We start from the raw sequence: 15,774 nt of genomic DNA, 5'->3' as shown, positions 1-15,774 counted from the left end.
TAAACTCCACTGTTATTACATACTAGACTTTAACAAACAAATTCAGGCCTTTATCTATAGCCGCAGTCATGCATTCTGCTGCAGAAATCATGCAGTTCAATTAGGTGAGGGATTCTGGTCCTGGGAAGACCATTTGCATGAATTGTATTTCTTCTGCACAGAACTGAGGTCCCCTTGACGCAAATTTTGTGGTACAGGTGACTGTGTAGGCAGAGTAAAAAACTTCAATTCACTTGAATACATTTACCATGCTGCCTTTTATATTGCTTTCCAGAGACTCTTTCTAACACAACTTCATTCACTCAGCCTAAAAGGAGACACTTTGTAAAGGCCACCCATGATTTGATTTATGATGCACCTAAGAGGTGATCTCAACTGAGAAAGTGTTTCCGCTGCACTAGGTCTTGGACATGCTTAATAGCAAGAGACAGCTCTTTCCCTGAAAAGCTTTGCAATGTAAACAAACCAGACAGACAATGGGCAGGAGGAAAAAGGCATAGGGAAAAAGTACTTTGCCCAAGGTCACAGAGCTGTCACACACGCTGGAACAGGGTACAGAATCAGCAGATGCCCATACAACATTAAAAATATGAAGCAGCCCTCCAGATTATGTCCAAACCTGCACATCTCAGCTACCCATATACATCCAGATGGATGCTGGTAGCTTCTGCACCAGAAGATAGTAAAGATGTGAAGTATTCTTGTATCCTACAGAATTCTTGTTTCCTGGCACCATGCAGCGAGCTTAACAGTATCCAGTGTTGCCATTCTTCAAAACTTCTGCAGAAGTATGTACATGATGCAGAATGCCGTAACGCTCCACTTACAAATGAATTATAGTTTGGCTTCCAAATTACAAAGCAGACAGGCATTTTTTTCCCCCCACTTCATGGTTTAAATGAATAGAGTACTAATAAAGCAATGAAACAATACAACTGACTTGAGCTGTACATGGTGTGGGTAAGTCACATTTGAGCTATATAACCATCTCAATGAGCCACAGCTGTGACCAGAAACCTCCCTGCTTGTCCATTCTTGTGGCTTCTCTTGCACATACTCCATTTTTGGCTAATTAAATGGGACTATGGCAAAGTTAATTATCACAGTTGCTCTGTAATAGGGTTAATTTGACTGAATGAATTTTCATTTAAAAGGAACAGAAAAACTCTTTATGAAGTTTGTAGGGATAGGGTAATTCAAGAGTATTACCAAAAATCTTCTACTTTGTCCACTGAATAAGACTGCAATGCAAATAGCTCTTGAAAAGTAATTAGGTAGCCTTCCTCAGTAAAAAACTGCACAATGATTAACAGGTCTAAGCAAGAATCACAACGTTTTTGTATTTAAGAAATCCAGCCCTCCAGAACAGTAAAGATGTTATGCTGCTGAATGTTGCTAACTTCAAAGAGCAATTTGCTGACTAACAGTAAGTCCTCAACAGACCAAACCTATCTGAAGCAGCTATACTTATGACGAATAAAAAAATCCTCAGCCAATCTCCTTTACAGTTTATAATTTAACTGAGCACCACAGTTTCCAACTCCATGCAATAAAATAATGATTTATATATTATTCATGCCTTCTCAGACTACTTTTGCCAAATTGTTTCTTAAGGACAGCCTTGTTTAGCTATTTAAAATGAAATACAAAATAGAAAAGATTGTCTTTAGTACTTAGAAAGAAGGGTAAAAATTTCTCCTAAATACATCTGATGAATTTGCTTACATTAATGATAATAAAATGGAAAACCTAAATGTAAATAGTTTCACTACAGTACCAATTTAAACACATTGCAAGATCCTTCTCAGCAAGACCCTCAGAGCAAGGCAAGAAAGAAGCAGCAATGATTATTAAAGTAGATGTAAGACAAAAATAGAACATTGTATTTGTTGATATTATATTTCTAGCTCCAAGAGCAAGGCCCTTTAACGCACAGTTCTCCGCACATGCCGACAGGCAGTGCTTCGTGCAGGAGCAGCACAGTGAGCACATCTGCTAGCTCACAAGGGCAGAGCATCTTTAAGTAGCTGCCCTATTAATGAGAACACAAACAGGATTTTTTGGAGGGAGGATTATATTATCCAAAAACCCCCGCAAAATAGAAATTACACGAATTACTCACACAGAAAGATTTAAGGCTGTTGTGAATCCCATCAAGGCTGCTGGCCTCCGTTGGTAGATTCACAGATCTAGCGTATGGAAGTGAACAGGCTTCCGATTAAAATACTTTGACAACTGAGAAGAATCATGCCAATGATAGCACGGAATAGCCCAACTCAGAGACAAATAAGATGAACAGAGAAAGTGGGAGGAAAAGACATCTGCAACTGCAAAGACAGAATTAGAATTTGGAAAGTTATACATTTGGAGTCCTCCAGCAGCTGACTGCCTTCTTTAAAAATCCTAGATGAGCAAGCTTGCCTGCATGCTTGCAACATTTTTCATTAGCCCTCCACAAATTAAAACGTTGTTCTATATGTCAAAATAATTTGACCAACTTTTGCCATCCTTTACAAGAGATATAAGAGCAGGGCGATGATGAGTTACTGCAGGTCAGCGCTGTGACAAGCACATAGTTCACTGGGATGTACCAGTGAGATGTCCCAGACATCTGTGCTCCAAGTCACATTGCAGTATGGCCCTGAAAACATTCAACAGATGATTCAGCTTCCATCTGAATCTAAACGCTCATCTTGCTGCCGAACAAATATAACGGACCATGCTCTCCAGCCACTGCATCCCTAATGATCTGTTTGTAGAGTTGTTAATGCCAAGAACTAAATAGCACTCACAAGTAACGACAAGTAAGATAATCTGAGCTGCTGTTCTGTCTATGTAGTTGCTGTCTCCCACCATCTCTCTGTGCCAGCTCAAGCACCCTTTCAAGAATCCATGCACTGGTGGTGGCCAGAGAGAAGGCAATAATTCCTCGTAGTTGAAAGAGACTGTGGAGAGGTCATTTGCCTCACACAAAAAGCTGTGGAGCATCCCAGTTCTTCGGTATCTCGGTTGATTTTGCCACTTTTTCCTGTTACAGACTCTGCAAGTAATCTTTTTCTGGTTTTACATCAAGTACTCTGGTTGTGGTGTGACTGATGAAGTTGTCAATATGATTTTGTTATGAACACCAAATGTCTCTTCTCCTCCCTGTTCCTGAAACTACTTAGACTTGCTACGAAGAAACTAAGAACCACTCTATCACAACCTGGATGAAGAAGCTGACATCAATAAAATTTAGGAATTGGTTTGTTAATCTGTATTTAGATCTATGATCCAATCGATGGATGGATGATATTACTAAGTACCCTGCTGCTTCAGGGACCTAAGGTTTCAGGCAAGTTAAGTTTCTTTTGGGTTTCCCTAGCAGCAAGGTCAGTAAGAGATGCTCACTTTCAAGATGCCTTTTGGTTTTCAGTTCTTTCTTACTTGGGAGAAGAGTTCCTTGTACTCTTAGTAGTTGTACTGATGACTTTCATACAGTGGGACTGATGACAGGCTAGGGGAAATCAGGGCTGATAGCGAGGGTTTGGATGGTCTATTGCGGAACATCTGGAAGTGTAGCCAAGAGGAATTTATGAGAGGAAAACTTCTGATCACCCCCAACCTTATAATTTTCTTCGACTGTTCTCTAGCTCCTGTGCTGAATCATGTAGCCTAGCAAGTTAGTACATCATAGGGGCCACATTTAAGGGAATGATACCAGTAAATACAAGAGGTGAGAAAGGAAAGGATGGGAACTTTGATGGGGCTAGAGGGGTGGCAGCATTATGCAGTGCTGAAGACATGGGGATACACTCATTCTGGTGGAAAAAGCCATGTGCAGAGAGGATGAACAACCTGTGGAGGCACTAGCTGACACTGTGAGTCCAGACAAGGCAGGTGAAGGAAACTGTTGGGGGCTCCTTGACTTGCTTTCTATTTGACTGCTGGGGCGGCAGGGATCCAACAAAAGCTCATGTGTAGCTGTCCCTGAGGACAGCATCGATCTGCACGGGCAGCTATTATAGTTTAATTCCTGATACTAATTGGAATGTTTCCAAAGTATTGACACAAGCAGTGATACAAAATCACATAGGTAATCTCTACATTTCATTCTGTCTGTATAGAAGCAGGGGGGCAGAAGAACGGGGTTTGGAGATGCATCTCTCTCTGTGAGAGAAGTGGGAAGCTGGCACAACGAACGACGAAGAACACAGCCGAAGGCAGTGTGTGCCCTTGGGCACTCCTCTCTCTCCTGCCAGTGCACAGATACATTTCTACAGCACGGTGCTTCCAGAACTGTCACTTTATTGCACCCTGCGCTCTCTGACTTCCTCCATTCCACCGTCTGAGTGACATAAATATAAAAGAAACTCCACTGGAGGCCAAGCGTATTGTCCGGGGATTTGTCCTTTCTTTCTAACACAGAACAAAACTCAAATTTCTTCCCCTTCACGATTTCACTACCAATACTATCACTTGAATATCACATGGCTCACCTCCACAGTGACATGCAGGATACACCAAATATTACAGGAGATGCCTCAAGAAAACTCCAGCCCTCCCGGTAGGCAGTAGGAAATTCACCATTACCATCCCCTGGTGACCAGTGGGCACGCTGAGACAGTTGTTTGCATTTTCTATGCTTATTTTTCTATTACTAAAGTGGGATTAACAGTGCTCAGTGACACCTTTTGAGACCTACAAATTCTTCCTTTTATGGAACAGCATCATGAAGACCTATTTTTCTCTAAATTAAAAAAAAAAAATCTTTCATTAACTGATTATTCCAATATAATTCTTATATTCTTAAATTCTAAAATTTGCTAACTGAGCATGTAGCACAACAAGCATTTTAGACACTACCAAAATACTAATAATCAGAACAAAATTGTTTCAGCTGTGGTTTTTGTGGTTTACTTTGTTCCCTAACAGATTTTGAGAAAAAAAATATTTTTCCTACAACCTTTTTTGCTTTCAAGTACTTTTTTAGGAAAAATCTATTTTCAGTACCAGTGAAATTCATCATATTATGACAGGAAAGCAAAATTGTTTCATTTCATAAGATCTTCTAACAGCATGAAGCTAACCCCGTGGTCTCTCAGACAGAAATTCTGCCAGCTATAGACTTATAAAGAATCAGCAGAGAAAAAGAAGTTTCTCAGATGGAACTGTTAGTCATGATATGAAGAATGTGTGTCCCCTACAGATGTTATAGCTATTTATATGATAAATCCTGATCATCACTATAGGAATTTTACAGCCTTCTTTTAAGTTAATGCTTAAGTTCAAATTAATCTTCTTTTGACAATGTTTGCCTAATATTTCAGTGTTGAACAACATTTCCAGGATTACATTTACAGTGAGCCTACTGGGCACGTTTAAAGCTGTATTCCAGACTTTGTACTTGCTTCAGAAACACTTCTTCTAATTCTTCAATGCTTCACAAATATTTCTAGGAAAGACAAGTACAATAAGCATTGATAAATGCTTAACAAGGGCACATCTAGACTTGCAAGTTAACTGGAATTAACATTAGGGTTAATTCAGAGCACGTGACAGGTTGTAGAACAGCTCCCTGGAAGAAAATATTCATTCTAGAATAAAATTACCTCATTCTCACATTCAACACTTGAACTGTTTTGAATAACGTAAGATAAATGAGAACAAAGCATGTTTGTTCCAGTTTGTGGGATCATTGGTTTACTCAGGAATCACAGTCTGGGGAATTCAAAACAAAATGAGGGATATGAAAATACCTTAAGGTGTCTCCAAGGATCTCAAGGTTGCATAAATATAGTCAGTGGGTTCAAATGGCAGCAGCCCTTTTAAAACCAACGCTACATTTACACACTTCAAAGGCCCGCGTTACACAGAACATGGTGCTACAGAGGGCACTGCACCCCCCCACAGCAGAGAAATACTTTTTTACGAGGATGCCTCTCTGCCATCACCACCACATCCTTCCACTCCCTGCCTACACCCTCCTGTTCACTCAGAGGCAGCAGGAGGCCTGGGCTTATTCGCTGGTTTTGGATGGCAAGCTATTTGCTGGAGAAACAAAACCAGCGATGTTTTATTTGGGTGATACATGTTGACTTGATCTCAGTATCTCCACTTCTCCTCTGCTCTTGCTTATTGGGAACAAAAGATGAAGTCTAAGTGCTTTCACTATCTGACGATCTAGAAGAGCTTCTGGGTGGAAGAACTGAGCACCATCCCTGTAAAGGGAAGGCTGCTGTACGTTTCACAAAGAGAAAGATTTTTTTCAGCCTTGGTGGTTCTGGCTGTGAAATGCACTTTGAGGTTATGGACTTTCTGTGATTTCTTTTTTCTTAAAATACCATTTTTATTGTGTGCTTAATCTGTTTTTTCTACTATCTTTTAACATCTGTCTTTGGACGAGACGCTGAAAGAGGCAGCACTGATAAGACCAAGGCGTTAACCCTCAGTAATTCTCAGTTTCACATATAACATTGGGGGCAAAGCATAAAACGAGACCAGGAGCCCAGCGTGGCCTTGCCAGCCACGCACCCTGGCGATCCACTATGGATCACTAGGTGAGGAGCCTTCAACACCTTGGAGGGAGACCAGGGTCCCATGACAGGAAAGCCTGAAACTATTCCAATCAAAGACTTCCCCAGGGTTTTGGGGAAAGGGATCACAAGCAGAAGAGGAAAGTGAGACTCTGCAGAAAAAGAAGGAATAAATCTAAGAAATTCCTCAGCCCCAGACCTTCCTATACTGTGTCCCTGATGGTACACAAAGCACTCTGAAGTGGGAAGCAGCACAGCACAAGGCTAAAAATTCCTGTTGACATTCATGGTACCTGCCGATGTTGACCCTCAGCAAAAGAATATTAATCACCTGCTGCAGAGGATTCTGGTGCACATCCAGAGAATATTTAGATGCAGCAAAAAAAGTAGAGGCAGAGAAGATCTTGGGTCTTTTACTGCTCATTTACATTTATGCTTTGTTTGCGTGGTCTCCTATAAACGCTCTTTACTTCCGAATCCTTTTACAACCTCTGTGTGCTCCGTGCTCTTGGGGAGACAAAACTGCATCAGGCGTTCACAAGGCCAGAGCTCTGACCTTGTAAGAATAACATGTAAGGAGTGCTTTCAGAAGAGCAGGGCAGGGAGAGCAACCCTTGTCCTTGTTTGGGCAACCAGGATTTCCAGCACCCCTGTGTGAAAAATAAGAGACAACCTGTGCCCCGGACACAGACCCAAGCTCAAGGAAAGCAAGCCTATGGAGCCCACACAGATGAGGAGGAGACATTCAGGAACTCACGCTCAACCTATAGAGTCCGATCTCACTGAGGCCTGGTGGCATCTACTGAGCAGGCATATGCCCTAGCTGCAATGGTGCCAAACTTTTTATCGATACTCTGTCGATACTTCCTCCCTAGGAAAGACCATACCCCTGCCTTCGCTGCAAGGAGAGGGCACACAGAACAGTGCACGTAACAGGAGAGCTTCTTCAAAAGAAAAAGTCAGAAAACTGTTTGTAGCTTACCCTGCCGAGCAAACCAAAGTTCTGCAGAGAGCATTTTCCCCTCAACAGAAAAGTGAGACATTTGACGTTCTGCTCCACACATTAGTTTTGATGACTTTATTAAAAGAAGGGGGCTGATGGCAAACAATGTGTGAAGCTATCCCCCCATGTAAAACTGGTTTGTCAAGATCCAAGAAGCGATCTTAGCATAGAGTTCATTCAAGCAGTATTTAAAGCAAGTAACCTCAAACTCACAGACTAAAATCATAATAGAAGCAAGATGACTCAAGTATACAAGATTTAGGAATTGGCTATATAAATGCTTCCTGCTGTAGATTTCACTCCTATACAGTTCCAAAGATAAAATCTAATGTGGAAAGAAAAAGCAACGTAATATCTCACATTTCAAACCCAAATCATGCTGTAACTGGGATAAAAGGAAACATGCTATTTCATAAATACTCTGATTAATATATATTGTAAAAGTTCTATCATTATAGGCAATTACAATCATCACATTAAGCAAACCATATAGAAGACAACATTGGCCTAAATACTAAATTGCCATAATAGTATTAGGTTTTCTGTTTAAAGTAGCTGTTTTCATCTTAACAAAAAAATGTATTTTGAATGACCTTTTCAGGCAACGGACATTTCAGCCAGTTCCAGGGCAACAGCCCATTCTTAATTTACTATTGTTTAACTTTAAGAAACACCCAGGAATAGTTAACTGAATAAATAACAGTCTGGTATTAGGATCTCTGTTTTTTCCCCAACTGTTCCCGTTTGCTGTCCTGTGTTTTTTGTCTTGTTAGATACACATTAACCTGTTAGACTGACCTTCACTTCCCTCCCAATCCTTACAACACATTAAAATTCTTTAAAAAGACAACTTGAGAGAGACTGCCTTTTGGTAAACCTCCTAAAGCGAGCTCTACAGACTGGTCTGGCATGCGTTGTGTACATGCATCTGTCACGAAAATTTGATGACAAATCATCTGTTTCCTGACAGATAGGCTGCACTGACTTCAAATTCCCATGAAATGTCTTTGTCCACCAGGAAGAAAAACATTCTCTTTTAAAGCAGTGATCATTCTCAAACTTCACTTCAATCCTCCATTTGCTTTAGTCTGCATTATCATTTATTTGTACTATAATTTTTCTGGATCAATTAAAGCCTGTTGCAAGATACATCTTCCTGATCATCTTTTGGGAAAATGTAAAGAGACAGGAACTCATGAAAGGAATGAAAGCAAACGTTTCACAGTAATAATGCTGTTTTCAGAGGGTGAGAAATGAAGATCCTTTTTAAGACTGACCTACCCCAGTTTGTTTAAAACTAAACTGAACTTGAACTGATAAACTACTCTTCTGAGATTAACCTGAATAGTGTACATTCAGCAAAACACTGTAAATCTAAACATACCTGAATTGGAGTCAAACTTTGTTTCTGACCTGCAAAAGAAAATAAAAAGATTGTAAGTTACAAGAGCTGCTTTATGCCATAAAAGCCATTTGTCAGACTGATCCCCCAGCAAATATCGTCTTTAACAAGACTGTCTACCTCTGCACGTTAATACTTAATGCATTCAAGGGCATTTGAACCCAAATAATAACTATTATCTTTAATGTTTTGGGTTTTTGACAATGTAGAGTTTCAAAGACGATATTTTAAAAGACAAATCACAAAATGAATGCAGAAAATAGAATATAAATTTAAAACAGGATTAAATTATATGCTGTGAATCCTGGAACACAGTTGTTCCTATGAAACAAGTATTGTTTTCATTCATTTTCATTTTTGAAAAGTCATTAAGAGGATTTAATTTATTCATGAATGTTTCCAATCTATTTTTGAAGCAGATACCATTTCATTAATGTCATATGTATTGTATCCAATGATCTGTACTTAATTGTACAACATCCTAGGAGGGTTTTGTTTGTGTGTGTCTTCAATTTACTCACTCTGCACATAGGAATAAGTGGTTTGATTTTCTTAAAAGTGGAAAGCAGGGGGTGGGAGAGAGGGAAAGAGGAAGGGAGCCAGACCTAAATTTTAACTTGTTTTAAAGTCTTTGCAAAAAGACAATGATGTGTGCATTATGCACCATTAGCTTTGGTCGTGCACTGCAGATTTTTCTCTCTCTAACAAGTAGCGTTTTCTTCTAAGGGCTTAGCACTTAGCAAATGAACCCTATAACCTGTATATTTAATAAAAGGAAGAAAAAATTAGCCCTTGTGGGAACATCATGTTTCAGATATAGGTTAATAATACTTGTAAATGTAGAAGCCTTTGAAGATCTCAGTTCAACTGTGGGAAAACTTAAGTTGGGTAATTACTCTCAAGATGCTGCTGATGTGCTGTCAAGCAGAATTAACCCTATGACTAGGCCTATCTACACAATCTGCTATAAGACAGCATTGTCTATATCGAGCTCTCAAACCAATTAACAGGCATGTTCCAATCAGATTGATATTGCCCGCTAACAATCAGTTGTATACATGGTCATGGCTGTCACAGCAGGACGCAAGGTCTGACCAGCAGGAGACCTGTTAAAGGATGTTACGTTGGCAGCAAAATGCATTTCCCCAGAAATTCTAAGGAGGAAGTACAATGTTGGATCCTTTTACGTTGCATCAGGGAGGGGATGTATTTTGGGAAGTTACAGTCCTTCTTTTTTCAAAAATAAATGATTGAAGCTCAAGAACTAATCGCAGATTTATTTTCTTCTTTTATTTTACAAGCTTGTACATGCAGGTACCTATAGCTGTATTTTACATGTACTCTGTATATTTTATATAATTGGCATTGTGATCCCGTACCAAAGATCTATGCTACAGCAAATGAATATCAAATCAATCATGATAAAAAAAATGAACATGTTCACACTATTAGTTACAGTTAAAGCCATCAGAAAGGAAACAACTCCCTTCTCCCTTCCTGCTCATTCTCCACCTTCCCCCAGTGCTCACAATCTTTTATGTCTTAAATGTAACTCTCAGACGGTGAAAAGATGGAAGGGAAAAAAACATAACTTATCTTCCTAATTGGTATCTATAAAGTATCACCAAAAGCACTGAACAAAGAAAGCATGTTGCTGACGTGCCTTCACGAACACCACCACCAGTAACTTCCCGGGGCACCAGCCCACGCTCCTGTTTGGCAGTGTATTTCAGTTGGTATTTAGGCCCAGCAGGATGAAGTCCCCACTCTGCGAAAGGTGCATGCTGGTAACTGGGGGGGAATTCCACCGAGTTCCAGGTAAAGCCACTTACTCAGTATTTTATTTACAATATTCTCCTCAAGCTGCAGTACAGCTGCCTAGACTGTTTTCTCTTGCTCATCACTGTATCAGCAACACCTCACTACCTACATAGTCAGGGACAATGTACGAATCTTACCCTCAGTGGCTGTTTATCTGCATAATCAGCTTGTCGCTGCCTGAGTTCTAGACACGTGGTATTAGTTGGTCAAAGACAGACCCTGGTTCTCAGCCTGCATGGCTTGGCACGGACATACGCACTGCGACTTGCAGCATCAACAAACTGGCCCAGGGGCCAAGATGGCAGAGAGTACGTGGGGAGGAGGGTCACAAGGGGCACTGGGCACTGTAATGAGTACCAAAGCTCCAAACAGTCATAAGTTACTGGACAGCAAATCAGGAAACTGATACAGGGCAACAAGTGAATAGAACTTTGTCTGGCAACAGCAGAATAGCTATGAAAGAAAACACAACATGGGAGGTAGTGCGAGGAGCCGTTGAGAGGTGGAGGGTCACCTACATTACGGTCACGATGTCACCTTGGGAGAACAATGCAAAATTTAGGACACAGTATTACAGAAATTGTTAGAGATCTTTGAAAGGCACAGAAAAAAGGGAGGAAAATAATGAAGCGTCTTTGGCATTGCAAATAAGCAACAACTAGCAGATGTGAGAGAAGCACTCTGCAAGAGCACAGAGTCATCTTGGCTCCCTGAAGGAATGACAAAGCTTCCAGCAATTTCAATGGAACCAGCACTTTTCCCCTAGATCTTCCAGTATTTACATCTTTTTTCTTGACAGCATGCTAGACAGGCATCAAAAACTAGTTGCACATAGCTGTTAAAAATATACAACTAAAAATGGCCAATAGGATAAAATTAAATGCTGACAGTACGTTCCAAAGGGATGTTTTGCTACACACAAAAATATTCACTCTGACTCCTTCATACTTTAAAAACTACATTAACTAGAAGGAAAAACTTCTCTGTATATTGTTATCATTGTACATACTCTGATATCCAACCTAAGCGCCCTACCAAACAAGACGCACCTTACAGAGCCAGGCACTGACTTTACAAACTGTCTTTTATCATTTATCACACCAAGAAGGGGAAAAAAACCCAAACCAACAAACAGAGAATAGCTTTGTGCATATTTTCTCTACTTTTGCCCCATAGGAGTACTCTGAAAGTCAGGGAATCATTCATAAATATCTTTGGAAAGGACTCCATATGCATAGAGCAAGAGGATATTTATAAAGTGCTTTCCATTTCCAGCCATGGTATGACTCAAATACACACAACACATGGCAATACAAATGTCAAGTAGCTCATCTACCAACACACAATATGCAAGGAAATAGTGAGCTACTGGAAAGGTTTAGCTAAGGACAAGGTGCCACAATACTTTTAAAGATTCCAGAAATAATTAAATCAAACACAAACAATATAATATATGATGGTCACTTTATGTGTACTGCAAAGAGGCACAGGATTTTGACCTTTTCCTTTTAAAAGGCACCGTAAACCAGATGTTCAGACTGCCAAGTACTGAGAAAGAGAGAAATGGAGTAATGATAATCGCTGTGTGTTCCTGTAGTGTGAATTTTCAACTACTGCCTTCCAAAGTATGACTGAAGTGCAGTTGTTCAGTGCCACACACTACGGCGTGACCAGACACGCTACAGCTGAAGCTAACACAGATCTGCTATTTGCCAGTGAAGTGGGCTTTTGGCAAGGAGAGGGGAAAGAGGACTTACTGCACAACCTCAACTGTTGCGTTACAACTGCCTTTTTCTTTCACCGTCCTTGATGAAGTCTTTATCAGGTTTATTCACGTTTTGTTGAAGCCCATCGTTGGGAACAGCCTTTGAAAGCCCCACAGCTCTCTCAGAAAGCACCTGATGAAACCTCTGCAGTTCTGATCCTTTCATTTCAACATTGAAGGAGACATTGACTCCTCTTGGCTTTCTTACACCTTTGCATTAGCAGTTTATACCAAGTTGTTCCTTTGCAAGGTTTTGCTTCAAGGATGCTAAACACAACATTGGTAGGGGCAGACGTTCAAAATGCTACTCCCCTCTGAAAAGGACTTTGATTGAATAAAGATCTGTTGCAGTCATAAAGATGATAGCTCCGGCTTCGGTACATCTTCATTTTCAAAGAAAGAACTTTATTCCATATTGGCATAGGCAATTTGCTGAAGAGACAAGGATCTAGCACGCTCCTGATGATACAATCCAAGCTAAACAATGTCCTGGCCCAGGTGACTGAGCAGAATAAAATCATTCCTCTCTCTTTCCTGTTTGCCCCCAATAGTACAGAAAATACCAAGTTGGAGCGTCAGCGTTCTTGGCTACAGCACTGCTAGCAAGCTAAAAAGGCGGCCAGGACAGAAACGCTCCGTTGTGAACATGTCCCTGGACACTGCGTTGGCCCAGATCATGTTCATGTGAACTAGCACTCTCCCAGACAGGACCGAGGCAAGCTGCAGGGGAGGCTCAGGCTACGGACCATTCCTCACAAACAGGATGAACCAGGCCACACTGTTTCAGAGAGGAATTTAGGCTAACAAACACAAGCCATGTCTTGTCACTTGCCTTTAGGGCCAGAGAAGAGGCTTGCGTCCATTTTATTTACTAGTATGGACACAGCCCTTCTGAAAACGCAAACCGTTACTTGGAAGCAGTCACTGATCTCACTCATGAGCCCAAGCGCCAAATAACAAGGCAAGCTTCCAGAAAGAAAAACGCAGCAGTATTCCAATGTAAAAATTAATACCTGATGTAACTATCTAGGAATTTATGAGACCCACACCATCAGGGAATTTGAGAAGCCCCTGAGTGTTCAGAACCAAGTAGTTCCTCGAGCAGCAGAAGGAGCAAAGCTGGCCTTGCTGCTGTGTTGTGGCCAGGGGACAGATCCTGTTGTGTCTAAGGCGACAAAGCTACTCACAGGTACTTCCCAGAGCTGGATATTCATAATGCCTCTCTCTCTTCCACCCTCATGTGGATTCTCCGTTATAATACAATAATATATATATTATTTACAATAATATTATCTGCTATAATCTAATAATATAGTTGAACTCTTGTTCAGGTCTCCCCTCAGAGAGGGCTTGAATGTGATCTCTCTCCCGATTTCATGAAAGTTTTAAGAACTTAATATCTTTGAGGTTTAATAGCTTACTCCCCTGCCAAATTTGGCTGAAATTGGCAAGTAGATTAAATGATACAGTTTTACTATTAGGAAAGGATTGACACACAGACAGCATGATGCTGTAAGCCTTACTTCCTTAGAAGCCTGGTTAAAGATATATTTTTAATCTTGCTGTCCTAGACTACAGAAAAAAGACTGAGTCACTGTTGATGGATGCTGGGACAATTTCTGTTCTGCATATTGATGAAAAGCCAAATTCAAAAAGAGCATTTTAACATCACGTTAGTCGATGAGTAGTCTCTGGGTGAGTTCTGTCCAGAGTTTATTTTAATGTGAGAGTTATAAACAGATAAATATAGAAAACTACAGCTTCTGCAGTCATAATCCATAACAATCCTCCCTACCTGATTTTTACTTCAGGTACATACATACACATAGTAAAGCATAAGGTAGGTTAAGACTACCTGAAAATTAGTGCTTCCAAGCAGGGTGACTGATGAACAGTCAATACAAAGCAGTGTGAATTTCACACAGGGGAAATTCCATATCAGACTTAAAAGTTTACAAAGAATCCATTAACATTTTACAGTGAAAATATCAATGAAATTCTTAGTAAAATTGGTGGAAGTTATCTATACATATCTCTAGGATTATGGAAATCTTTGCATTTATTTCCTCTTATTTCTAAGTACCTTCAACAAGGATTTGCAATTCAGCCATGCTCAGCAGTAAGCAAATGAAAACAATTTCACAGGCTTGTCTCAATGAGACGGTGAAATATTTCAGATGTTACGTTTCAAGTCCCCTTTTCCTTCTTTTTTGAATCCTAACGCATTTCTCCTAGGAAATCTACATCAATATTTGCCTTTTGGAAAGGATACTTGTTGAAATGTTCTCTGCCTAGCAAACTGGGGGTGAGATCCCCCATATTCCTGTACTTGTTTTCACTGCTGGAGATGGTATTACCCGGAGAACACAAGCAAAAGGCAACCTCAGGTTTGCTGTTGTATTGGCTTGTAGCTGGCAGCCTCATCCGACGGGCTCCTTGCGCAGCCAGTGACCTTGGCCTGCAGTAATTCAGACAGTGCCTTACTACACTTGTGGGCAGCAACCAGCTCAGTACAATAGAGCTGATCTACTGAAAAAACAAGACCAGGTGGCTTGTGGATCAAGGAAAAAAATGAGATGAAGTGTTTTTTGTTTTCCAAACTCGCTCCTGCTCTCCTAATCCGTAACATAAAAATCTTTCCAGACTTCATTGCTTATATGAGGGTAGTGAAACGAACATTCAGCGCCAGCCAAGAAGCTGCCAGTTAAGAGGATATTAAAAACTACCCATGAGCCGAACAGGAGTGCAGAATCATTTGCTATAATGACTACAGCTCCTCTACGCCACACTTGCCAAGCACCCAGTGAAAGGAGCCTTTCCCTGAGAGCCGTCCAGCAGCTCCACCCAAGGGCAGAATTGTACCGTTCTTGCTCCGAGGGGCTCGTGAGGACCAAGAGGACAAAGTCCTGTCCCAAACCACCACAAAAATTAGTAATCGCCAGGTCAAGCTCCAGTGACGGCCCCATGCTACAGCTCCGATAAGCTGCATGCAGCTTAGCACGTTTTCAGTATTCGGGCAGGATTAGATGTGGATTCAGCATTCAGGTATGTTCAGATGTGGAAGATGCCATGGGCTGTATTCACAGAGGGACTGCAGTAAATACGGCATTCATATTGATGGTCATCCTCAGAGCTAGATTAAACCTCCAGATTCTAGATGGCTCTGAGGAAGACGAGCACTCTCCTGTCTTCATTTTTGGTGAGGTGATTAGGAGTGCATAACAATTTGTCATCCAGCAGCGATGCAGCAGACTCGCAACAGAGGCTG

General features: G+C 40.8%; 1 protein-coding gene across 2 annotated transcripts in view; it reads right to left on the bottom strand.

Annotated features, from left to right (window-relative positions):
- MSRB3 (methionine sulfoxide reductase B3) overlaps nt 1-15,774 on the bottom strand; it is an 87,023-nt gene that overhangs the window by 31,563 nt on the left and 39,686 nt on the right. For both annotated transcript variants that reach the window (XM_087764057.1, XM_087764056.1), the window contains one exon: nt 8,903-8,931. In XM_087764057.1, coding sequence (XP_087620183.1) covers nt 8,903-8,931 — 29 coding nt within the window. The remainder of the gene's footprint in view (nt 1-8,902; nt 8,932-15,774) is intronic.

This window comes from Nipponia nippon, unplaced genomic scaffold, assembly GCF_047370975.1.
Source record: "Nipponia nippon isolate SJK-2023a ecotype South Korea unplaced genomic scaffold, ASM4737097v1 scaffold_3, whole genome shotgun sequence".
Classification (NCBI taxonomy): domain Eukaryota; kingdom Metazoa; phylum Chordata; class Aves; order Pelecaniformes; family Threskiornithidae; genus Nipponia; species Nipponia nippon.
The sequence above is the reverse complement of the archived record's forward strand: the minus strand, read 5'-3'. Positions and strand labels throughout refer to the sequence as shown.